Consider the following 26,711-nt stretch of genomic DNA (forward strand, 5'->3'; position numbering starts at 1 on the left):
ACTGCTCTGATTCAACCCCTAGCCTGGGAACTTCCATATGTTGCAGGGCGGGCCTAAAAAAACAAGAAAAGAAACTGAGCATCTTAGAGATTTTTGGTATTTCTTGGCTCAAGAATAGATTTGAAGGTGAGTGAATAGAAAACCCTCTTCTGAATTATGAGCATCCTGGAAGGAGTGCAGGGTCCATATCTAGGGTGTATCTGAACTATTTAAACAGCTAAACAAGGCAGAAAAGACAGGGCCCTTTCTTTGTTTTCTCCCATTTTGTTGTTGTGTTTCACTTTGCTCTCTTTGTAGAAAGTAGAGTGGTTTAGAAGGTACTCTGAGTAGTCTGTGTGGTGGTGTGTTTGGATGGTGGATGGATCCTTAGTAGATGATGGGACAGGGATGCTCTTAGTTTCTTATAAACTCCCCAGGGGACATTTCAGAAATATTTTCAGGAAATATTTTCTACCTTCACCTGAAACTCAGAGACATGGTATGCAGACTGCTGATACAGTGAAATGGTAGGGAGTAAGCCAGCAGACGGCAAACTTTCTAGTGACCTTCCCTTTATGGCAGCTGGTTTAGCAGAGGTACCAAGGGTCCTGGAAAGCATCTTGTGAGAGTTGCTAAAACATGAAAGGAACTTAGAATGTGAGTGTTACAGCATTTTACAGCATGTGGCACCCCTAGCAATGAGTGAAAAATCTTGGTTTTTACTTATGGGAAGCCAACAGGGCTTTTTTTTTTTTTTTCCTCTCTAAAATCCAGTTTCCCATTAAAACTAGGGTGAGATATAGTGTACCTTATTTAACTTCGATTCTTTTATTTTAAAGAGTTAATTAAAAAGCAGGAGAGAGAGAGAGAGAAAGTGAGCGAGCTCTGGTGTCTCCTTGTCCTTTTTTTTGGGGGGGGGGCTGCACCTGCAGCATATGGAAGTTCCCAGGCTAGAGGTCAAATCAGAGCTATAGCTGCTGGCCTGTGGAACAGCCACAGCAATGTGAGATCCAAGCCATGCCTGAGACCTACACCATAGCCCATGGCAATGCAGGATCCTTAACCCATTGAGTGGGGCCAGGGATCGAACCCACGTCTTCATGGATACTAGTTGGGTTTGTCACTGCTGAGCCATGTTGGGAACTCCCTTCTCCTTGTCCTTTTTATAAGGATTCCAATCTCATCAGATTAGGGCCCTATGTTTAGAAGCTCAGTTAATCCTAATTATCTCCTCAGAGGTTCAAATACTATCACGTTGGAAGTTAAAAAACTTCAACATATGAATTTTGGGGAGACACAGTCATTCGGTCCATAATATGGGTCATATGTTTTTCTTTCTTTGCATTCCTGGTAATTTTTATTAGAAGCCAGACATTAGGAATTTTACTTTGTTGGATGTCAGATGTTTTCATGCTGTTATAAATAGCCCTAAACATTGTTCTGGGATGCAATTAACTCACTTGGAAATGTTTTGATATTTTGGAAGCTTTCTTTAAAACTCTGTTAGAGCTGGACCAGAGAAACCTTTAGTTTCAGGCTAATTTTGCTCCACTGCAGGGGCAATGACCTCCTTAATGCTTTACATAATGTTTCAAGGATATTGAGGTTTTCTTCTCTTGCAGGGGGGAACATTTCTGAAACTGCATGCATGCCAAGAATTGTTCCCTCTGGTCCTTCTAGGTGGTTCTTTCTCTGGTTTGGGGTAGTTTCCTTCTTCATATGCACTGATAAGAACTGGGTTGAAGGCTCAGAAAGACCTTTTGCTGATTTTTCTGCAAAATTTGGAGCTCTTTCTCTGCAACCCTATCTCCTCTAGAGGACCTCTTTCTGCAAATTCTAGGGGCCTTGGGCTTCTCAGACTCAAAAAACCATGTCCTCAATTAAGAGAGACCACCAGGTTCCATCTGGGTTCCCCTTTCCTGTACTGGGGCTGGAAACTCTCTCAAAGCAATAAGTCAGGGCAATGATCAAGCTCCTCATTTGTTTCTTATTTCTCAGGGATCAAGGTTCTGTGGTGCCTGATGTCCAGTGTCTGAAAAATGTTGATGTATGTGTTCATACGCGTATTTAAAATTTTTTTGAGGCTTTTTTTTTTGTGGTTTTAAGTGGTCCTTGCTTGTTTGAACATGAAAATTTCTTTTAGAATTAGGAAAGATTCTTTACAATGTTTCTTTCAGCTTGTCTGTCCCTAGACAGGATCCTTAGGATTCTTGAGTGTTGCGTTTACTGAGCTGAATGAAATGATCCTGTTTGAAAGCTCTAAGTCTTTATTAAGAAAAGAGATGGAAGGAGTTCCCGTTGTGGCGCAGTGGTTAATAAATCCGACTAGGAACCATGAGGTTGCGGATTCAATCCCTGCCCTTGCTCAGTGGGTTAACGGTCCGGCATCGCCGTGAGCTGTGGTGTAGGTCGCAGATGTGGCTAGGATCCTGCGCTGCTGTGGCTCTGGCATAGGCCGGTGGCTACAGCTCCGATTAGACCCCTAGCCTGGGAACCTCCATATGCCGCAGGAGCGGACCAAGAAATGGCAAAAAGACAAAAAAAAAAAAAAAAAAAAAAAAAAAGGAAAGAGATGGAACAGCTATTTGTGGATGTTGAGTGACTTGTTTATGATCTAGTTACTAAAAAAAGATAATTTTTTTTTTGTCTTTTTGGCTTTTCTAAGGCTGCTCCTGCGGCATATGGAGGTTCCCAGGCTAGGGGTTGAATCAGAGCTGTAGCTGCTGGCCTACACCAGAGCCACAGCAACATGGGATCCAAGCCACATCTGCAACCTACACCACAGCTCACGGCAACGCCGGGTCCTTAACCCACTGAGCAAGGGCAGGGATTGAACCCCACAACCTCATGATTCCTAGTCAGATTCATTAACCACTGTGCCACAACGGGAACTCCAAATAAAAGATAATTTAATAAATGATATTTATTGTATATTAAACAAACACTTTACACGCAGTGGCTCCTAAAACCACTGGTGTGTACCAATTTATCTTCATCTATGCGTTGGACCTTCTTCTGAAAAGACTCAAGTAATATTTCTGACCCCGTATTCATGATTTGTAGTCTTCCCCATAGCATGATTCCTACAGAAATTCTTTGCAGATGGAAATATAAAAATTCTAAAAGTTTATCTCCGGAAATGGATGCTTTCTTTACTCAAGTCTTTGGAATGCAAATAGGAAATCCTTGCAATATGAACTTCCATTTTTTAGTTATTAGCCAGATAAAGAGAAAACATCTTCCTGTGGTCACTAAGCTTATGCTCCCATGCCATCCTGAACTTAGGAGCGATCATAGTGCTAAGTAACGGAATAGTGTATGCATTCGGGAAGCTACAGATAGCGTCTTTTCACGTAAATGTGGAGTTGGACATACACATTTCCTTTCAGCGTGGTATACGTTTGTCATCTTCCCTCTATCCCACAGTATCTGAAGATGCAAAAACCTTGAAAGTGGACGAAGAAACAGAAAACACCATGAGAGTTACCTGGAAACCGGCACCTGGGAAAGTCCTGAACTATCGTGTTGTGTATCGACCCCGTGGGGGTGGGAGGCAGATGGTGGCTAAAGTGCCACCTGCAGTCACCTCAACAGTGTTGAAGCGACTTCAGCCCCAGACCACGTATGACATCACAGTACTCCCAATTTACAAGGCAGGAGAAGGAAAACTTAGGCAAGGATCAGGAACGACAGGTACAAGATCATAATTTGGGGGGGTGTGATATTTGAAAGGGAGATTTTAATATATCTCCCTCATTTGTTAAATGTCTAAAACTGATTCTGTAATAAGTGCCGTTATAATAGTTAGGATGCCTAAGGAGCATATGATTTTTACCAGTCTGGTTCCTTGTGTAATGGTTCTACATTTTAATGTCCTAATGCTAATATTATCTTTTGAATTGTGAGTAATGTTTACACTTCCACTTGGGTAGCACTCTGTTATTATATGTATATTTGTCTTTTTAGGGTGCACCTGCAGCATATGGAAGTTCCCAGGCTAGGGGTCAATTCAGAGCTGTAGCTGCCGGCCTGTACCATAGCCTCAGCAACAAAGGATCCAAGCCTCATCTGTGACCTACTCTTCTGTGACCTACACCACAGATCAAGGCAATGCCAGATCCTTACTCATTGAGTGAGGCCAGGGATTGAACCCATGTCCTCATGGATACTAGTTGGGTTTGTTTATGCTGAGCTACAAACGGGAACTCCTATTATTGTGATATTTATTGGGTATTATAGCTTGGGCCTTCTGACCCTTTTCATAAATATATATATGGAAGTGTTTTGCTCGTGATGCTTGCCACTTAGACTCTCTTCATTCATCTTATGAGAACGAGGGTAATAAAAAACCCCAAAGCCTAGGCTTATGGATAATATCTTAACTTCTTACTGTCTTTACAGCTTCTCGATTTAAGTCACCCAGAAACCTCAGAACATCTGACCCAACCATGTCAAGCTTCCGGGTGACCTGGGAGCCTGCACCTGGGGAGGTGAAGGGTTACAAGGTCACATTTCACCCCACGGGGGATAATGGAAGACTGGGGGAGCTGGTGGTTGGACCCTATGACAACACGGTCGTTTTGGAGGAACTTAGGTAGGGATGAACTCTATTCCATTTTCGTTAACAGATTTAATAACTGGTGTAAATGAGGAGGGCTTCCACTGATGATCACAGTTTGATGGCAGAGTATTTAAAATCAGAAGTTGCTTTCTCACCCTTGGTGCTGCTGAAGTTGGGGATAGAGTTTAGAGACTCAAGTGTAGGCCTGAGCAATTGTACCATTTTACTGACTTTTGTTAAGTGATCAGAAATAGCATTTTTTTCAATAACACCCTGCTTTTTATTTTTAAATTTAATTTAATTTTTTTGGGGGGCCATACCCACTACATATGGAGGTTCCCAGGCTAGGGGTCCAATTGGAGCTGTAGCTGCTAGCCTACACCAGAACCACAGCAATGCAGAATCTGAGTCATGTCTGCAACCTACACCACAGCTCACGGCAATGCCGGATCCTTAACCCACTGGTGAGGCCAGGGATCAAACCTGCGTCCTCAGGATGCTAGTCGAGTTTGTTAACAGCTCAGCCACAGTGGAAGCTCCAACAACACCCTGCTTTTTAAAAATTAACATCCATACTTCATGATTTCACCCAAAGCAGCTTGTCCCCGGCCAGCCCTATGGAAATGTGGGACCTCTTGTGCCTTCTGGAAAGGCGCACGTGACTGACACCCAGGTGCCAAGGTGCATCCCTTCCCAGGTTTGGTGGGGGGCAGCCTGAGGGAGAGAGAAGGCAGGCCTTTGTGCTTGGGGTCAGCTGATAGGGTTAGGGAAGGTGGGCTAACTCAAGGTCTTGCTGCAGGCTGTGCAGTAGAAAAGGAGGTTTGAGTTTGAACAGCTGCCTGCATTCATTCCAGTAAAAACAACAAACTACCATGCATTGCCTAGTGGAAAGTTGATTTGTTTTGAACAGTATTAAATATGTAAATGCTTGAACAGATTTATTGAACAGTATTAAATCTGTAAATGCTTGATACTTACTTTTATCAGAATAGGGAGGAAGAAACTTATGGAGTCTACCATGTGCCAGGCATTGTGCTAGGTGCTTTATGGTCCCTTGCAAGTATAGCATATTAATTGTTTTCTTCAAGTCCATCAGTTAGAAGCACTTAGAGTGAAAACCTGTTCCTCGACCTGCTCAGTGGCCAGGAGGAGATTCTCCATCTGATGGAAAGGCTAGAGGGAAACTGGTGCTGTGAAACCCTGGTATTCTCTAGAATGCCTCTGGGCTAGTTGCTCTTGATACCTCACAGTGGAAGCTAAGCTAGAATGTGATGAAAACTTTTTCTTCTCTTGCAATATTATGTATTATATATAACTTCCTCTGAGTGAAAGGTTATAAATCAAGATGAATGTTTTAACAAAGCAAAAAAAAATGTTATAACTTGAGCCTATTATGCATACAGACTATATATTTTTTAACATTTCAGGGCAGGTACCACCTATAAAGTAAATGTTTTTGGAATGTTCGATGGAGGAGAAAGTTCACCACTTGTTGGGCAAGAAATGACAACCCTTTCTGACACAACTGTAATGCCAATTTTATCTTCTGGTAAGAAATTGAGTTACATTCCTCTAGGGAAGCTCAATATTATGAAATATTTTCAAATGTGAATTGTTAGGTTAATCATACAATGAAAATTGACTATTAGAATTTTATATGAAAATTTATTTCAATAACTTATATACTGAAATTCTGTAAACATCCAGCTAAGCATATTTTTTTGCCAGCATTTTTTCAGGCTTTTCTTGTCAACAAGGCATTAGTATTACTGTATCGCTTAAAGATGAGTTTTTACAATGGGTAGATATTGTACATTTTTCTCTCTTTTTAATGACTAGAATGCAGTTTATTTTGTTAAAGTCATTGTGGAAATGATTTATTTGGGCAAAGCAAGCAGTATTGGATTTTACATGAGTAGGTGAGCAGCTGTTACTTGGGAAGCAAAATGGTAACATAAACCCTCTAGACTTTTCTATTCCAGCCACAACTACAGCTTTGATATACGTGAAGCTAGTTTTTTAGTTTTGAATTTTCTTAGAGGTGGGAGGGGTGAGTAAATTGACTTCTAAATACTGTCCATCATTTTCTAAAAAAGAGGTGTGGGCAGAGCAGAAGCAGGCTGCAAACGTTTAAGTGCTTTTGGAATAGTATTGGGGAACCGTTCCTCCTGATGGTCTGTCACATGAGTGACACTTTTGTGGTGTGAAGAGCATCACTGATTTTTTTTCACTGAGGGTTTTTTTTTTTTAAATAATATAAAGATCAGATATTAACACAGCAAGGAGTTGAGAAATTTGTATTGGATAACATAAGCTGGAAAAGAGAACCTTTGAAAGTAGGTATGGGGGAGTTGTCGTTGTGGCTCAGTGGTAATGAACCCAACTTGTATCCATAAGGATGTGGGTTTGATCCCTGGCCTTGCTCAGTGGATTAAGGATCTAGTGTTGCCGTGAGTTGTGGTGTAGGTCGCAGATGTGGCTCGGGTCTGATGTTGCTGCGGCTGTGGTGTAGGCCAGCAGCTACAGCTCCAATTTGACCCTTAGCCTGGGAACTTCCATATGCCACAGGTGTGGCCTTAAAAAGACAAAAAAAAAAAAAAGAGAAGGAAAGGAAGGAAGGAAGAAGGAAGGAAAGAAGGAAAGAAAGAAAGAAAGAGAAAGAAGGAAGAAAGAAAGAAAGAAAGAAACTATGGATGTGGATCAGATAAATGAAAGTGCCAACTCTTGCTGTTTTGCATTAATGTTCTATTGTTTCTCCTATGATGATATTAACTGACTTATATTTTTATTTTGTAGCTTGTGCACTGAGGAAATTGGAATAATTCTCTCTTTCCAAAGCACCCTAGCTTTGTATCAGTGTTCGTGCTTGTTGTCTCTGTAGCTCTCAATTTGTGTATTTGTTTGCATCCTTCTTCTAGATTGTCTTCCTTCTCTCTTGATTTTTTAAATGTGCAGACTTCATCATCTCTTTTTACCTGATTGTTATGCATAGTAGATGGTTAAGTAATTTAAAAACTAAATAACATAATAGCTGTCAGATTTTTAAACAATGTATCTTTTATTCAAAAAGGCCTAATTTTAAGAGTTATGTGCCCAGTCCTTCATAACATATGTAGTACTTAACTGGGGGCTTTAATTAATTTAAAATATATTTTTGGCTTACTGAAACTTTTTCTAGCTTATAGATTTTAACAGTTGATCCCATACTTGTCTGCCAGTGAGCATTGGTAATTGAGAGAAATGCAACATCTAATCTTTAGATCATATTATAAGTTTATAAAATTTTTACCACCTTAAGGTGGCTGTATACACCCACTTCTATATTGCAGCTTTTGGGTTTGTAAACTCATTCATATTTACAATGATGGTTTAATTTAAGTCTCCATGTTCTATGATCGTGGCCAGAAATATAGTCAAAGATGAAGGAGAGATTTTCCACTGAAATAATTATCAGGGAAATTGATGGTTCCTCTGATGCTTGTTTGGGGTTAATGAATCACATGGACCTATTTTCAAAGTCTCCAAATCATCTTGCTAAGCCACAGAACTGAGACAGGGACCCTGAGTTCCCAGGGGGTGGCAGGGAGGAACTGACAAGGTATATGCTCTTACTCTGTGCTGTCTCACGGTTGCTGTGTCAGGGATGGAATGTCTTACCCGGGCTGAAGCAGACATTGTGTTGCTGGTGGATGGATCATGGAGCATTGGCCGGGCGAACTTTAGAACTGTGAGGAGCTTCATTTCTCGTATCGTGGAAGTCTTTGAGATTGGTCCCAAGAGAGTGCAGATTGGTAGGTCTGACAGCATTGAAGACATTTAGACATTTTCATTATGCTCTTTTACATACGCTAATGGCCATAGTGTCATTTTAGCTCTTGCTCAGTATAGCGGCGACCCCAGAACAGAGTGGCAGTTAAATGCTCATAGAGACAAGAAGAGCTTGTTGCAGGCTGTGGCCAACTTACCCTACAAAGGAGGCAATACCCTCACGGGTGAGTCAGAATGCTCTGGTGTGCTTTCAGGTCTTGCTTTTGGGTTAAAGCTTGTGGCTGAATAATGATGTGACTGGTTCTCTTTGAAAACTTCCACCAGGCATGGCTTTGAATTTCATTCGCCAACAGAGCTTTAAGACCCAAGCTGGCATGAGGCCCCGAGCTCGAAAAATTGGAGTTCTCATCACTGATGGAAAATCTCAAGATGACGTTGAGGCACCTTCTAAGAAACTGAAGGATGAAGGCGTGGAGCTCTTTGCTATTGGTAAGTGCTGAAAAGAGAAGCCACCCTGCCCAAGGGGTTACCATTGTGCTGAGGATATTTTTGTAGTTAAAAATATTTTCTGAAGCATAGAAGAACAAACACACACATTTTCTCCTATCACGTGATTTATCAAAATGATGCGCCAGGAAGTTAATTTGTTTTCATCTTTTCTCCAAGTAATGGGATGAAAACTACATGGCTTCTTGGGAGAGAGTGATGGATCAAGAGGACAAATAAATGTACTATTAATAGGATTCAGGAAAATTCCTCTTTGGTTTTCCACAGAGCCATGTTTATTTTTGATATCCATTATTTTACTTTCCAGGAAAAATACCGAAGAGACACTTTTGGGTGGGGATTTGGTGCTAGAGATATTTAGAAGAAACTAAACACAATAGCCTTCAGTTTATATTATTTTTGTTTCTATCTTATAACTGTAGATATGTGATCATTTTATTATCAAGGAATGATATTGACTATGTAAGGATAGCTCGTGAAATATTTGCTTCATTCCATTAATTTTTTTTTCTGAGACATGCTTTTAATTTGTATATATCCATTTTCCCCAGGTATTAAAAATGCTGATGAAGTTGAGTTAAAGATGATTGCAACAGATCCCGATGATACCCATGCCTACAACGTGGCAGATTTTGAGTCACTTTCCAGGATCGTGGATGACCTCACCATCAACTTGTGTAACAGTGTCAAAGGCCCAGGTAAGGTTAGCCTGGGATTTCTCACCCTTAGCACTGTTGCTGTTTTGGTCAAGATAATTCTTTTTCGGATGGAGGGGATTATTCTTTTGTGCACTGTGAGATGTTTAGCAGCATCCCGAGCTCCGCCCACTGGGTACCAATAATATCCCGAATCTTGGCAATTAAAAGCATCTTCAGACTTTGTCACATGTCTGTTGGGGAGAATACTGCCCCCAGTTGAGAATCGTTGTTTTAGTCCCTGAACTTTTTTTTCTGATAGTATCAAACCATAAATGATTTCTAGCTTATTTGAGGATATATTTAGTGTATATGTGCAAGTACTATGTACATACATACATGAGACCAGGGAAGAAAGATAAATGCTTTCTTTCCTGGTGTATATCTATTCTCTGGTAAAGCACCTTCACTTGATAGAGCTATTAAGTTACTATTAAATGGTTGTTACCATACTTTTTTTTTAAATATTCGATTTTAAAAAAGGATAGATTGAACTTCTTTGCAGAACAGATGCTGACTCACAGTCATTGAAAAACTTATGGTCTACAGAGGAGACAGTTTGGGGGGTAGGGGGATGTGCTTTGGCTGTGGGATGGAAATTTTGTGAAATCAGACTGTTATGATCATTATACAACTACAGATGTGATAAATTCATTTGAGTAATAAAAAAAAGCAAGTAAAAAATAAATATTCACTTTTATTATACCAATTAATGTTTGTTTTAAGGATTATAGAAACTGCCATGTGCATAAAAATTAAGCCTATTTGGTTTATTTTTTACTTTTTAAAAATTAAAGTATAGTTGATTTACAATGTTGTGCCAATTTCTGCTGTACAGCAAAGTGACCCAGTCATATATATATATATATTATATATATACATATTCTTTTTCTCATATCATTCCCCATCATGTTCTATTTCAAGAGAGTGGACACAGTTCCCTGCGCTACACAGCAAGACAGACTTTTGTTTTCTAAAGTTTGCTACTTTTAGTTTTTGGTTAGAAATGGAAGAGGGGTCTTTTATATAGTGTACTTGGCACAACTACAGACGATTACATTTGATACTTTGCACTTGTAACTCCTAAATATAAAGACAAACTACAATTTTAGAGTTTGGGAGTTCCTGTTGTGGTGTAGTGGAAACTAATCCAACTAGGAACCATTAGGTTGCAGGTTCAATCCCTGGCTCGCTCAGTGGGTTAAGGATCCAGCATTGCTGTGAGCTGTGGTGTAGGTTGCAGACATGGCTTGGATCTGGCGTTGCTGTGGCTGTGGCATGGGCTGGCAGCTACAGCTCCGATTAAACTCATTAGCCTAAGAACCTCTATATGCCGCTGGTGTGGTCCTAAAAGAAAGACAAAAGACAAAAGACAAAAAAACCAACCAACCAACAAACAAACAAACAAAAAACAAACCAAAAAAAAAAAAAAAACTTTTAGGAAAGACATCACCTGTCTTTACCATTGAAGAAAGAGATGTAGAGAAGTTAAATTACTAGGGTCAAATGGTTAAAGAGGTTTTTGGAGGTCCTCGGGAAACAGGTACCTGTTTGATAAGGAATTAACATTCAGCAATAAAATTATAGAAGTGAATTTGTAGTGACAAAGGGTGGGTACAAAAGATTACTATCTGTGTAAATCATAGGACAACACATGATAGCCCCAAACAGAAGGATTTTGAAAATTAACAATAAAAATTATGGTTCTTATTATCTGAAAACAGCTTCTTTTAAATGCATGTAGATTATGGTAAAAACTGCCTTTCACTGATTTATTCTGGTTTTGGAAAGTTGGAATTGGTTTAACAAGGCCATTCATGTGCTTTAGGTTCTGAGGATCATTTATTTGAATGGTCCTTCTTGAATTTCTTTCTCCAAAATTTTGCAGATTTTCTTTTGGGATTTTGAGCAAAAAACAGACTGACCTTTTCTCTGGAGAAATAGACCAGCCAGGAAGCCAGAATTTGTAGGCTTCTGGCTCTGAATTGGCTGAGAGAGTTGTAGTTTTATTTAGTTGGAGAGAACTTTTGAGTGGGGATGAAAACATCTTTTATCTGTTTCCCTTTATTTTTTAATACCGGCCATGTAATAGTTGCATTCATTTAGTTTCCCAGACAGTAAAATTGCTTGACAATTTTGCTGGCTTGATTATGACCCAAGTACAGTAAATGTTAGGATGCTAAGAATGGATATGCTTTTTTCCCAGTTCTGGCTTACAAAGAAAGTAGAGTTTATATCAGAATGTTTGGCCATGCTCTTGGAGGCATTGGCTTAGTTCTGTAATTATTACTTGGGACATCTCCTAGTGGTCATATTGAGCTTAATATTTCTATTTTCATTGATGTTTATTCCAAATATTTTTCTGTATTCACCATTTCACCTATTCCTACCCATGGAGAAAACAATCACAGGCAGTAGGCTATTCCCCGATTTTAGAAGATTTGATTGTTTTTCCTCTCTCTTGAGTGAGGACATGGTTAGCTCCTGGTCCCACTGAAGTAGATCTTGTAAGGGAACAAAATGTGAATAAACCAGTTCTGTCCTGTGCTTGCTTCGGCAGCACATATACTAAAATTGAAATAATGCTGAGATTAGCATGGCACCCAAGCAAGGATGACGCTCAAATTCATGAAGTGTTCCATATTTTTTTTTATATGTGAAATCTCTTTAAATGATGCAAATGAACTTATTTACAAAACAGAAACAGACTCACCGACACAGAAGACAAATTTGTGATTACCAAAGGGAAGAAAGGGGGGAGGGATAAATTAGGAATTTGGGGTTAAAATATACATAATAATGTATATAAAATCTATAACCAACAAGGACCTACTGTCTAGCACAAGGAACTGTACTCAATATCTTGTAATAACCTGTAATGGAAGAGAATGTAAAAAAAGGATTGTAGTTCAGTAGATTAAGAACCTTCCTAGTATCCATGAGGATGGTGATTCAATCCCTGGCCTCTCACGTTGGGTTAAGGATCTGGTGTTTCCACAAGCTGTGGCATCGGTAGCAGATGTGGCTTGGATCCTGAGTTGCTATGGCTGTAGAGTAGGCTGGTAGCTGCAGTTCCAGTTTGACCCATAGGCTGGGAAATTCCTTATGCCACAGGGTGCGGCCCTAAAAAAAAAAAGAATATCTATATTTATATATGTATGTACATAATATATATATGTTCAATTGAATCACTTTGCTGTACACCTGAAACTCACTTAACTTTGTAAAACAACTGTATTTCAATAGATTTTTTTTTAAAAGAAACTAATTCTGTCCTCACAGAGCATGACTTAGAGTTAAGAAGATAAGACAGGAATCTAAATAATCAAAATGATAAAGAGGGCAGTGAGCTTGGATGGTGCCAGTAGTGATGGAGACAGTGGGACTGTCCAGACCCAGGTTGTCCTTTCCTGAGATGTGTACACGGTTAGAGAGAGGAGGAGGTGCCCAAGGGTGAGTCAGAGGTTTTGAGTCCTGGTGGCTGATAAACTGGTGCCCGAAGGAAGAGGGGGATCATGTGTTAATGAGAGACCATGAGCTCAGGTTTGAATCTCCTGAGGCTGAAGTACCCTTTGGACACCCATTCAGAGAAAACTTAGGAAGGAGCTTTGAGCCTCTCTGTGCAAGAATGTGTGTAAAAGCTTGAAATATGAAGAGTAATACCAGTTCAACATAATTTGAATGTCATCACAGGGCTGTAATAATGAACAGAGCATCTGCACTTCATTTCCACATGTAGGTGACTTGGAAGCACCTTCTAACCTAGTGATTTCTGAGAGGACTCACCGTTCTTTGAGAGTGAGCTGGACGCCCCCTTCTGACAGCGTGGATAGGTACAAAGTGGAATATTACCCAGTGTCCGGAGGGAAACGTCAAGAAGTGAGTAGATCCCACCTACAGCCCCATCCTCAGCCCCATGCTGAGCTTGGGTCCTCCTCCTTAGGGCCCTGAGAGGAGTGCTGGGTGAGGAGCAAGCAGGCTGTAGGGTCAGAGCTGAGGGCACAATGCTGCTCTCCATGTCTTGCTAGGAAAGCACCTCCATTTGGGCTTAATTAGAGGGAAAGAGCTTTGCTTAATTTCTTACAGCTTCTAAGAATTGCAGAAAGTAATACAATGTTAAATTAAAGGATTAAGGAATTCCTGCTGTGGCTTAGTGTGTTGTCTCTGTGAGGATACAGGTTCAATCCCTGGCCTTACCTCAGTGGGTTAAGAATCTGGTGGTGTTGCAAGCTGCGGTGTAGGTCACTGATGTGGCCTGGATCGGGTGTTGCTATAGCCATAGTTGCAGCTCTGATTCAACTCCTAGCCTGGGAACTTCCATATGTGGCAGGTGCGGCCCAAAGAAAAAATAAAGAAATAAAGCATTAACAAGATGCTTAATTTATACTAGAATCAAGGAGTAGGAAGGAAACATGGAAGATGATCTAGTTTTATCCACTCATTTTGCAAATAAGGAGACAACAACTGGAAGAATAAATTGTATGAATTGTCCAAGCTCTCATTGTAATGTGGTGGTTTCCAAAAACAAAAGACAATGGCTTCATTACACTATAATTTCTAAGGTCATTGCAGTTAACTTCTTTGCAATTATAGTTATAGTAGAAAAAAGGGAAGTTATTATAACATAAGTTGTCATTTAACAATTTTTTTTCCTCTAGTTTTATGTAAGCCGATTGGAGAGTAGCACGGTACTGAAAGATCTGAAGCCTGAAACTGAGTATGTTGTCAATGTGTATTCTGTGGTAGAAGATGAATACAGTGAGCCTCTGAAGGGCACAGAAAAAACCTGTGAGTCAGATTTTAAAAAAATCTTCTCTTGGTTTCATTTTTTTAAAATAAAGAGGTGACAGCCTGGGTGGGCTTTTTGTCAGCCTCCCAGATCATTCATTTATGCGGGATCCATTCAGCATATCTTTACTGAGTGCATTCTTACTGCAGGTGCTTAAATACTCTGGGGTTTTCTGCTGTTACTGGTTGTTCCTGCCATCATGGGGCCCCCCTGGGGGGGAGGGTAGTCATGGCCATGGACATCCTAGAGGGAAAGTACCTTTCATGGTTATCCATGTCTGAAGGGAAGGTACTGTGTGGGAAGTGGGGCCAGGATTGTCTGGAATAGCGGCTGTGCAGGGATGACCTAGTTCAGTTCTGCACGCGGCCAGATCTTCCTGCTGGCAGTGAGAGCTCCCTTTTTACAACTGGCTTTTGGACTCTGGCCTTCACAAGTGAAGCACTAATGGCTTTGGCTTTGAGTTGAGCTTTGGGGAAAGAGGTTCCTCAATCTATTCCTCCAATCCTACTATTCCTAGTAGGGCTTCTGAGGCCATATGAAAATATTCTTTTCTTTTCCCATCTTCTTGGCCGGGCTCTGGGAAGAAGGGGGGCCACTCAGAGGGGGAAGGAGTGGGTGTAACTCTTTCCAAGGCAGAGAATTGACTCTACTTACTGTCCCCCTCTTAGGTCTTCTCTTCTCTCATTTCCCTTCATATTAGACCAGTGGAGGTGGGAAATACTGTATTTCATAATGGGCAGGATGAATGTGATAATTACTTAAACTCAAATCTTTGGACAAAAAATAGAATACTCTCTGGGTGTTATGTGGAGAGATTCTAAGCCTTTTACTCTGCCTCCTGGGCTTACCTTCTCTTTGAGGAATCTCCTCAGTTCCAGTTATGAATATAAGGCACTCTCTCATTTAAAATTTTTTAAAAGAGAAGATGAAATGAAATACTGAGTTGGTTTTTTTAATGTATGAAATCCTATGATTGAGGAATGAAAATAGTCAGCAGTTTCAGGATGTTCCCGAAAAAGAGACTGAAATCTCAGGAAGCAGGTCCCTGTTTTGGCTTCCGTGTGGACTTCACAGAATGCCATTTTAAATTTAAACTTCTTGGAGTTCCCGCTGTGGCACAATGGGATTGGTGGCACCTCTGGAACACTGGGACAAAGGTTCGATCCTTGGCCTGACACAGTGGGTTAAAGGATCTGGCATTGCTGCAGCTGTGGCTTAGGTCAAAACTGCAGTGCTGATCTCATCCCTGGCCTGGGAACCCCATCTGCTGCAGGGCAGCTAAAAAAGAAAGAACATAAGCATAAAAAAATCAATTTAAACTTCTTTTCTCTATGAAATGGTGATAGTTATGACATGTAATCCTAGTGTAAGGTGGAGATAAATAATGAGACTGGGTTTTGAGGGGGAGAAGAAAAGATTCCCTTCACTCTCATTGATTTCTCACAGCAGCCCAGTCTCTATTTAGCATCTACACACATCAATAGCTAGATAGGAAGTAATTAAAAAATGAGTAGAATGACAAGAACTAGACTGACGTCTGATTTTACCTTCCAACAGTGCCGGTCCCTGTAGTCAGCCTGAACATTTATGACGTTGGCTCAACTGCCATGCGAGTGCAGTGGCAGCCAGTGGGCGGGGCTACTGGCTATGCCTTGTCCTATGAACCCATCAACGCCACACAACCGGCCACACCCAAGGAGGTGGGAGATGTTTGTTTCTTTATCCTTGGGGCTTCCTGAGACTTGGCTCTCATAAAGTTCTCATTGAAGGGCAGTTACTTAGGAAGGAACTCATTTATAACTTTAACCACAAAACAGAAAAACAGACTGGATTTGTGGCTGGTAACCATCTTAGAAGACCTTAGCATGGAAAAAGAAATGCAGTTCAGAGAAATGAAAAATAAAAGTTGTGAGGGGTGGGGAGGGGATAGAGTGGGAATTTGGGGTTAGCAGATGCAAACTATTATATACAAACCCGGTAACAACAAAGTCCTACTATACAGCATAGGGAACTGTATTCACTATCCTGTGATAAGCCATAATGGAAAAGAATATAAAAACAGAATGTATATATATATGGCTGGGTCACTTTTACAGCAGAAATTAACACAATGTTGTAAATCAACTATACTTCAATTAAAGAAGGATAGAAGTTGAGTTAAAATCAAGTGGTTATAAATCAGTGTAAATGACCACCCCTGTTAGTGGGAACGTTTCATTTGATTGTGTTATTTCCCTTTGGCCTGTCCATCTGCAGATGCGTGTGGAACCAACAGTGAATGATGTGCAGCTGAGTGACCTCTTTCCCAACACTGAGTACAAGGTCACGGTCCAGGCCTCTCTGTATGACCTCACCAGCGAACCAGTCACTGCGAGGGAGGTCACCTGTAAGACTTTGCTTGTTTTCCTTCAGCTCTTATTGCTGTGAGCATAATGTTCACTGGGCTTTTTCTTTCATCTAGTGATGCTGTCAATAATTTGATAATTTGTGCCTAAGTTAAATTACTCATGGCAATCAAATTTGAGAATTAAGGTTATTGCTAGACTTATTGTAGCATCATAATTTGATTCTAGGCTTTGCTTTTATTTTTTTCATATATAACGTGTAGTTTTGAGATGTATCTTAGAATCAGTGGTGTCTTACAGCTTCTCTTGGCTAGGTGTCAATCAGCGATAGAGTATAAAACAATGGTGCATCTTACAATCGCTATTGTAGATCCATAAAATATGATAGGTAGTGTTGGTGAGAAGGGAATGTTGGGTGAGGGTAGTTTTCGAGGAAGGCTAGGTTTAAGATCAAGATGTTCCAAGTTCTTTTTGAAGCAGAAACTCTATGACACCTTTCAGTTAAGTAAATTAATCAGTTAATTCAATCCCCAAATGTGCTTAGGTGTTGGGAATGGGCCCATAAATAACACAGAACAGCATAGAGCACTCAGACTCCTTTGTGGTTTTCACTTATCTTGTGTGTGTTGTTCAGCCCCTTTTGTATTTCTGGTTTGTTTCACTAGCATTTAGATGCTTTTTCTTGAAAAGTGACAGTGATTGCACTTTCCTTACTCAGCTGGTAGTTTTGTTTCATGCTTCTTGAGGTGGGTGTGCTGGGATAGATGACCTGCCTAAATTTCATGAGTTTAAGGCCACATTTCTAAGGAAATGAAGAATTTGGAAGGAACTTTCAAGGGGTAAAAGGGGACTGAGAGGGAAACATAAATGAGGCAGAAAAGAGAAGCCCTGCGAGGTGTGGCAGGATACATTCATTAACAGTAATAATCATCTTGGATCCTATCTGGAGTTGGAGGTTTCTGGAAATGGAGTGATGGCAGACAGAAAGTGTGGGGGGCCAGCCAGAGATGAAGATGTGTTCTGGGAATGCTGGGAGAGGGGAACTGAGTCATTGTGGGATGAAGGACAAATTGGCTATACATTTGGATGTGGGGCTGGACCGCTACAGTGGAGAGAGGGAAGGCACAGAGAAAGGCAGAGATGAAAACATCGAAGGGATAGAAGTACAGAATCATGCATATGGAGACAAGGATTCAGGAAGAGAGATGTACAGAGTTGAAGTGAGAGACAAAGGAATTTGGTCAAATAGAAAGAGTGAGAGATCTCATGTAACAAGAGAAAAATCTCTTTGTCAGTTATCTTCCTCCTCATCCTTTTTTTTGGGGGGGAGGGTGCTGCACCCATGGCACATGGAAGTTCCCAGGCTAGGAGTCATATTGGAGCTGTAGCTGCCAGCCTACACCACAGCTGCAGCAATATGGGATCTGAGCCATGGCTGCCACCTACGCCACAGCTCACAGCAACACCAGATCTTTAATCTCCTGAGTGAGGCCAGGGATCAAACCCACATCCTCATGGATACTAGTTGGGTTCATTACCACTGAGCCACAATGGGAACTCCCTCATCTTTTTTAAGATAAAGGTTTGTTTGACTTGGTGAAAATTTATCATTTGAATTTTCTTCTAACCTTTTAGGATTCTGTGGGTTTTCTTATAAGCTCGCTGGATACTTAATTTCGGCTCATTGTCATTCTTCACTCTTGTAACCATTTGTTTTTCTATCACATTCTTAAGGGAGTATAACTTTAATTTCGATTGCTATCGTAGCTTTTTTTTTGTCTTTTTCTAGGGCCTCACCCACGGCATATGGAGTTTCCCAGGCTAGGGGTCAAATTGGAGCTGTAGCTGCTGGCCTACACCAGAGCCATGCCGCATGGGATCTGTGATCTACACCACAGCTCATGGGAATACCAGGTCCTTAACCCACTAGGCAAGGCCAGGAATCGAACCCGCAACCTCATCATTCCTAGTCGGATTAGTTAACCACTGAGCCATAACAGGAACTCCCTATCGTAGCTCATTTAAATATCTGATGAAGAAGTATGAGTTGTACATTTTTGGTGAATTATGATTTATTATAGCTGAGCAACACGCAAAAGCAACACGCAAAAGTTAAATAGAGTGGGAGAAATTTTAAGATAGAAGTGAGAAGTTGGAGTTGTGATAAAAATGGAAATTCATGCTATTTTTAAAAAGCCTTCTGAAGAAGAATTCAGCTATACCTGGTAGAATCCAAGAGCTTTTATCATCACAGCCAATTTGTTTGGTTACTTTGCTGCACATCTTTAACTTTTCTCCAAACTTCTTGACAACTCGTGTGGATGCTTTAGAGCTTTGTGGTTGAGAATCACATCTGGACCTAATTTCTCATGCATCTCCAGTGCCTTTGCCCAGTCCTCGAGATCTGAAACTCAGAGACGTGACTCACAGCACCATGAATGTCTTATGGGAACCTGCGCCGGGACAAGTGCGTAAATACGTTGTCCGCTACAAAACACCAGAAGAGGATTTCAAAGAGGTAGGTTGAGATGGAAACTTTAGAATTATTTGTTTTCCTAGTAGGCTTAATGAATGAATCTAAACAGACATAGATGATAGCCTGTTTTGAAGACTTGTCACTTTATTAATATAGCATTGAAAACTTGTCATACCATATATTGATAAAGCACTATTTGAATACGGATAATATATTGGACTGTCTAGCATTTGATTTAGAAATGTTTTGCTGTGAGGTGTTAATCTCATGAACATCATCCCTTAGTAGATAAAGATTTACAGAATCTAGATGGTATTTTGCACTCCTCCAGATGCCTAATGTGATGCTCTACATTCTAGCAATTACTAAAAATGCCGTTATAATGTTTCTAAAAATGAAAGCGAGCAAGGGGATGCAGGGAAGAAGAGGGGGTTTGTCAGATAATAGGAAGATAGGACAGTTGAGCAGGACAGCGAGAAAGTATGAATATAATGTTAGAGGAATGTTCCTTCGGCTTTGAGCATTTTTTTTTTTTTTTTGGATGTGCTGCGATAGAGAGCTACTTCCACAACAACCTGCTTCAAAGTGGGACCAAACTGAGGGGCTTCACCAGAAAATGGGCTTAAAACCTATGTTTGCTGAAAGTGGCATTAATGTGAAAGCCTCAGAGGCATTTTTGGAAGCTAGAAACAGTTTCTATAAGCACTTGGTTATGGACTTTGTAGTCATTTGGATTGTACTAATGCTAATTTACACCTGTGCATGCATTCCTTTCATTCTGGATTTCAATGTCAAAAGCAGTATGGTGACCAGTGGGTCTTACAGTGTTCTTGTTCGTAACAAACTAATCCACAGGAGAATTTTTCTGAAAGAACTCAGGCAGTGGTACAAAGGGAGATAGGAAAAAACAATTTGGTTGTTTGAATTCCTAGGCAGTCATCATTTACCAGACAATAGTGCCAGGTATGGCTGTAGTTCATACATTTTTTTCTACTTTGGAAGCATTTAAACTATCTCCGGTTCCTAGATTTGCCACTGAATGCAAGTTATGTGCCCAATGTACAGTTAAGGGCAAACAAACCAAGAGGTTGGAATTTGGAGCAGAGAAAGATTTATTGCCTGGCCAGGCAAGGAATTGAATGGCTTATGCCCCCAAAGCTCGGAACTCCTCAAAGAGTTCCAGCAAAGCACTTTTAAAAGCCAGGTGAGGGAGGGGTGAGGTTAGTTGTTGCAAATTTGGTGTCAAAATCCTTTGTTTTTTATAGCTGTCTATGTAGGTCAGGTCGTGATGTTCCTGTAAACCTCCAATAAAACAAGTGTCTGCTCTACACCTTTTTATCTCTATGAAAGGTCAGAGCTCTGAGAATGGATTCTCTTGTATATTTCAGGCCATAGGCAATGTTCTTTTACAAAAGATGCAGAGCCGGCATGACTGACTAAGCACAGGCCACGGATCTGATCTAATGTGGAGTCAGATTTGTTTTTCCCTCTTACAGACTTTCGTGCAGAATGGAAACCACTGTTGTTTTTTAGTACCACACTTCTTATGCTCTTGCCTTGAGAGACAGAGCAAATATAGCAAACAACATACAAAAATAAACTTTGTAAAAAGAGTTCCACTGCTTTATTGTAGGTAGAGGTGGACAGGTCACAGACCAGTACGCCTCTCAAAGACCTCTTCTCGCAAACCCTGTACACTGTCAGCGTTTCTGCTGTGTATGATGAAGGGGAGTCTCCCCCTGTGACTGCTCAAGACACCACCCGTGAGTTGTGCTTCTGCTTTATTGATGACTGGAAATAGCACCATGTGCATGTGTCCCTGGACTAACTGGGCTATTTTCATTTCTTTTTTCTTTTTCTTTTTTTGGTCTTTTTATGGCTGCACTTGTGGCATATGGAGGTTCCCAGGCTAGGGGTGGAATCGGAGCTATAGCTGCCCACCACAGCCACAGCCACAGCCATGCCAGATCCAAGCCGCATCTGCAACCTACACCACAGCGCACTCGATGCCGGATCCTTGACCCACTGAGTGAGGGGAGGGATTGAACCTGCAACCTCATGGTTCCTAGTCAGATTCATTTCCACTGCACCACAATGGGAACTCCTCCATTTCTTTAATTTTTTTTTTTTATTGAAGTATAGTTGATCTATAACATTGGTTAGTTTCAGGTATGTAGTAAAGTGATTCAGTTATACATACATATGCAAATGTGTATATATGTATATATACACACACTCCTTTTCGGATTCTTTACCCTTGTATACTAATAGAAAATATTGAGTATAGTTCTCTGTACATTTCTTAATGTTATTTTTGTCAGTATTTAATGATATCTGTGTTCATAGATTGTTTTCCACTTATTTTCTTCCTATTTTCTATCTCTATGCACATTCTTTTTTAAAAAATGATTTTTATTTTTCCATTATAGCTGGTTTACAGTGTTCTGTTAATTTTTTACTGTATAGCAAAAAGACCCAGTCACACATACATACAAACATTATTTTTCTCACACTATCCTCCATCATGCTCCATCATAAGTGACTAGATATAGGTCCCAGTGCTATACAGCAGAATCTCATTGCTTATCTATTCTGAATTTATGCCCATTCTTTTCCTGATAATTTCTATCCTGTTATTCTACCAGCCTCTGTCACTAATTCATCTTCTGGATACTTAACTGTGGTGTGTGTGTGTGTGTGTGTGTGTGTGTGTGTGTGTGTGTGTGTGTTTAGGGGGTGGGAGAAAGTGTATTCTTCATGTATGTTGGACATTTTCTCTGGAAAGCATGCATTAAGTTGTCATTGTTTTTTGAGATCTGATTGTACTGTATGTAAAATGTTCTCAGGGCTAACAAAGGATGATGATCTTTGCCCTAGGTAGTATTTCACTGTGGAGATAAAAAGTAACAATACATAGGAGCATATAAGGAAGGTGAGGTGGGAGCTGCTCAGAGGAGAGGAAGACTCCCACAGTAGGAAGTGGAGGGTACAGGGCACCTGCCTGGGCCCGGCCAGCCCTGCTCCATTCTGAACCTGCTTTAAAGGATGTCCCTTTCTCTCCCTCTCATGGTCCTTCTGTAGTATTTAACCCATCATCATTGTCTTTGGGTTTTTTTTTTTTTCCTTTTTTGGGTTGAACCCGTGGCAGATGGAAGTTCCCAGGCTAGGGGTCGAATCAGAGCTGCAGCTGCTGGCCTACACCACAGCGACAGCAACACCCTATCCTTAATCCACTGAGTGAGGCCAGGGATCGAACCCTCATCCTCCTGGATACTAGTCTGATTTGTTACCACTGAGCCACGACGGGAACTCCAACTCCTCCCTGTCTGTATTTACTTTCAAGTGAACTAAAGTGGTGGGCCACTTGGTTGTCAGTAATATTGTCAGTCAGTTTCCAAGTGTTCATTAAAATAAAACAAGGCAGTTCTATTACATTATTTGTAGATCACATCCAAAAACTTAGTTCTGCCTTTTCTCATAACAGGCACTGTGCCAGCTCCAACAAACCTATGGATCTCTGAAGTAACGCCAGAGAGTTTCAGAGGCACTTGGGATCATGGAGCTTCCGATGTATCGCTCTACAGAATCACCTGGGCACCTTCTGGAAGCACAGATAAGATGGAGGTGGTGCTAACTCTTTTCTTCTTCTTTTTTTTAGATCCTGTTTCATTATAGGGACCCTCTGTTGCCCAGAAGACATCCTTTCCTATTAGTGACATTTGAGCTCATGTTATGCATCAGAGCAGGAGGAACATCTGGCTAAATGATGTCAGCTGAGGGCCACTTAGCGTATGGCATATGTGGTGACTTAATCCTGTGTTTATCGTTTGTCGTTTTTTCCTAAGACCATCCTGAATGGAGATGAGAATACTTTGGTGTTTGAAAACCTGAACCCGAACACTCTCTATGAAGTGTCTGTGACTGCCATCTACCCTGATGAGTCAGAAAGTGATGATCTGATTGGCAGCGAGCGCACACGTAGGTTTTGGCTTTCAGGAGAACATTCTTATTTTTAAATTAATTAAAAAATAGAGCCAGAGCTGTATTAGTAATATTTCCCTGAAATCTGTTTTTTTTTTTTTTTAGTGCGTTTGATACCCTTAACAACACAAGGTAAGAATCTAATTTGCTGACTGTATGAATGACCAAAGAAGGAGTGAATGAATGAATGAATGAATAATACAACAAAATTCACTGCAAATAGGCCTTCTGCTTTTAAACCATAAGATGTTGATTGGGACCTCTTTAAAAGAGGTCTTTCTTGAAACGCTTTGCTCTTTTCTACTGTTGGTTAAGGAGTCACTTGAGATTCAACAACCATCTTTTATCGTGGGGTCCATTTAGTTATAAGCCCAGAAATAGACAGTTCTTTTGATTTCCTTGGGAGCAGTATGTATTTGAGGGGAGACCTGGTTCAGTTTGTTCACTCTGTTTCTCAACAATCTTTTTTCAGCTCCCAAAAGTGGCCCACGAAACCTTCAGGTGTATAATGCAACATCCAACAGCTTGACTGTTAAGTGGGATCCTGCTAGTGGTCGCGTGCAGAAGTACCGAATCACCTATCAGCCTTCAACAGGGGAAGGCAATGAACAGACGGTAATTTTTTTTTTCTTTTTTGTCTTTTTAGGACCGCACCTGTAGCATACAGTGGTTCCCAGGCTTGGGGTTGAATTGGAGCTGCAGCTGCCAGCCTACGACGCAGCCACAGCAACACAGGATCCGAGCTGCGTCTGTGACCACTATAGCTCAGGGCAATGCCAGATCCTTAACCCATTGAGCCAGGCCAGGGATTGTACCTGTGTCCTAATGGATGCTAGTCAGATTCGTACCCGCTGAGCCACAACAGGAACTCCCTGAACAGACGGTAATTTGTTTTGAGAAAAAAAAAAAGTAACTTGGATAAATTCTACCTTTTCCTCCTCAGACTCCTCTCCCTCCCAGTGAGGGGAGCCAGTGTTTGGTTAGTCACACTGTTGGGAGAATTGCAAAATTTACTGTGCTGGATGGGATTAATTGGCCTCATCCCTGATGTGTCTCAAGGCATTCGTGTTTTCCTTGAAGACTATCCATGAAGATATTTAGATGTTTGAATCTATTTATATTTTCAATCCAGATCTCTCTAACTTGATCAAGTATTGAAAATTTGCTGGACTGCCATTATTCTAATTTTTCTTTTTTTTTTCTTGTCATAAGTTATCCTCTAGATCTGATGTTTCGAGATCCAGGCACCTATTCCTCCATTTCATATTATTTAGCATTGTTTATCTGAGGGGATGTTCTCGAGAAAGATTGTAGGGCTGCAAACTTAGTTTTTAATCTTCCTTATCTTCCCAGAGTTTCCTTATTTTATTTTTTGTCTTTTTTTTTAGAGCTGCACCTGCGGCATGTGGAAATCCCCAGGCTAGGGGTCAAATCAGAGCTTCAGCTGCTGGCCTACACCACAGCCACAGCAACGCTGGCTGGATCCTTGACCACTGAGAGGGTCCAGGGATTGAACCCACATCCTCTTGGATACCAGTTGGGTTCATTATCGCTGAGCCATAACAGGAACTCCAGATTTCCCTTATTTAATAGAGCCCTTGTCCATTCACCTTGCTGACAGGAGTTGTCTGTCTTTGAACCTTCTCCATTTTTGTTTTATGAAACTAGAACTGCACACGTTACCCTGGGTCAGGAAGCACTATGATTTTTACACAGATAGGGTCGTACTTTCCTCCAGATACCTTTTTTGAGGGCTGGTATTTTGTCAATGTTTTGTATTATTTCATCACACAGCCTCAGAGACAGATTAGGTGTTCACTCTTAATCATCTGACTCTCTGAGCCCCAGCAAATGAGTTGTCTCTCTTCCCAGTTCAGGGGTGTTAGCAGAGGTAGATGCTGGCAGGGATTGAAGGTCTCTGACCTGAATGGGAAGTGTGTTTGTTGGAGTCATAGACCCCTCCAGTCCCCGTGTGACTTGTGAGCTGCTCTGTGATGGTTTCCACAGGACTAGACTTAAGTGGTCTGCTTCGATTGAGAATTGGTTTTAGGACCGCACCTGTAGCATACAGTGGTTCCCAGGCTTGGGGTTGAATTGGAGCTGCAGCTGCCAGCCTATGACGCAGCCACAGCAACACAGGATGCAAGCTGCGTCTGTGACCTACACCATAGCTCAGGGCAATGCCAGATCCTTAACCCATTGAGCCAGGCCAGGGATTGTACCTGTGTCCTAATGGATGCTAGTCAGATTCGTACCCGCTGAGCCACAACAGGAACTCCCTGAACAGACGGTAATTTGTTTTGAGAAAAAAAAAAGTAACTTAGATAAATTCTACCTTTTCCTCCTTTATCAGTTATAAACTAAATACCAACTGTAATCAACTCACTTCTACCTATTTATTTTTGTTAATTTTTTAATTTAATTTTTCAAACATACGCAATAGTAGAGAACAGAACTATAACCCTCTGTTACTTAGTTTCTAACAATTAACATTGGCTAATTCCGTTTCATTTGATTCCCAATGAATTCCTTTAAAATTAATTCTGCATGACTTCAGATCATGTTGAAGAGATAGAATTCTATTATATATGTGTATGTAACCACACACCTTAGAAACCTTAATAATAATTTTGTAATATCACCTGGTGTAAACTGGCTGTTTGTGTCTTCTCAGAATTCAGGGTTGAAAGCTAACCCTTAATGTGATAATATATGGAGATGAAGCCTTTGGGAGGTGATTAGGTCACAAGGGTGGCGTTCTCATCAATAGGATTAGTGAACTGGCTTTTATTTATTTTTTGGCCTTTTTTTATTTTAGGGCCGCACCAGTGGCATATGGAGGCTCCCAGGCTAGGGGTCAAATCAGAGCTACAGCTGCTGGTCTACACCACAGCCACAGCAACGCTAGATCCTTAACCCACTGAGCCAGGCCAGGGATCGAATCTATATCCTCATGGATGCTGGTCAGATTTGTTTCTGCTGAGCTGCGATGGGAACTCCAGTTTTTATTTTAATAAGACGCATTTGATGGAATGATTTTTTTTTTTTTGGTTGTGCCTGGGACATATGGAAGTTTCCTGACCAGGGATTGAACCTGCGCCATAGCAGTGACCTGAGCCACAGCAGTAACCACACTGGATTCTTAACTGCTAGGCTAACCAGGGACCTAGGATGGAATGCTATTTGAATGGAAGAAACAGAACTTTCATCTGTGTCAGGCCTGATTGAAGCAAATCTTGTCCCTGGCATTTCTGTTCTTGGTGACGCTGACCCTCCAACCGCTGCTCTGGGTCTCCCTTACCATCTCTCAGCTGTTTAAATTAGGAGGAGTCTCATCAATTTATTCTCTGTGAAGTGTTATTTGATAATCCCTTAAGGTTTGTTATTCCTAGGGATATTTGCGTTTTAATGCTTGACCATGAAATAAAGTAATGGGTTGCTGATGGTAGAGTTATTTTGGAGATTTGGGAGGGAGAAGTAGGCACCCATCCTTCTGCTTCCACCCGAAGGTGAATTCTACTAAGAGGATTCTTTCACAGTTGTCAAGTAGCAAATGTCTTATATTGCTTTTGCTACTTTTCTCTCATAACCTTAAACACTAAGTTGGTTA

The 26,711-nt window shown here is 40.9% G+C and overlaps 1 protein-coding gene and 1 non-coding gene across 10 annotated transcripts in view; both read left to right on the top strand.

The window, feature by feature from the left end:
* COL12A1 (collagen type XII alpha 1 chain) overlaps positions 1-26,711 on the top strand; it is a 130,576-nt gene that overhangs the window by 44,291 nt on the left and 59,574 nt on the right. For 5 of the 9 annotated variants that reach the window (XR_014808062.1, XM_084964805.1, XM_021092370.2 and 2 more), the window contains exons 3-16: positions 8,182-8,331; positions 8,413-8,532; positions 8,633-8,797; positions 9,367-9,513; positions 13,250-13,389; positions 14,169-14,298; positions 15,857-15,999; positions 16,556-16,685; positions 19,026-19,162; positions 20,754-20,883; positions 22,605-22,744; positions 22,966-23,098; positions 23,207-23,233; positions 23,574-23,716. Coding sequence is in view for 7 of the 9 variants with exons in the window: in XM_084964805.1 (XP_084820931.1) it covers positions 8,182-8,331; positions 8,413-8,532; positions 8,633-8,797; positions 9,367-9,513; positions 13,250-13,389; positions 14,169-14,298; positions 15,857-15,999; positions 16,556-16,685; positions 19,026-19,162; positions 20,754-20,883; positions 22,605-22,744; positions 22,966-23,098; positions 23,207-23,233; positions 23,574-23,716 (1,835 nt within the window). In the remaining 2 variants the exon portion in view is untranslated. Of the gene's footprint in view, positions 1-3,405; positions 3,673-4,380; positions 4,574-5,967; positions 6,090-8,181; positions 8,332-8,412; positions 8,533-8,632; positions 8,798-9,366; positions 9,514-13,249; positions 13,390-14,168; positions 14,299-15,856; positions 16,000-16,555; positions 16,686-19,025; positions 19,163-20,753; positions 20,884-22,604; positions 22,784-22,965; positions 23,099-23,206; positions 23,234-23,573; positions 23,717-26,711 lie in introns of all 9 variants that reach the window. The other 4 variants (XM_021092360.2, XM_013992820.3, XM_013992819.3 and 1 more) reach the window with 2 other exon arrangements.
* On the top strand, positions 12,055-12,158 carry LOC146406188 (U6 spliceosomal RNA). The gene has a single exon (XR_014832504.1). It is a non-coding gene; the product is annotated as a U6 spliceosomal RNA (small nuclear RNA).

This window comes from Sus scrofa, chromosome 1 (assembly GCF_054392235.1).
Source record: "Sus scrofa isolate SSC_HxYL_T2T_F1_AM1 chromosome 1, Sscrofa_HxYL_maternal_Yorkshire_Landrace_v2.0, whole genome shotgun sequence".
Classification (NCBI taxonomy): Eukaryota; Metazoa; Chordata; class Mammalia; order Artiodactyla; family Suidae; genus Sus; species Sus scrofa.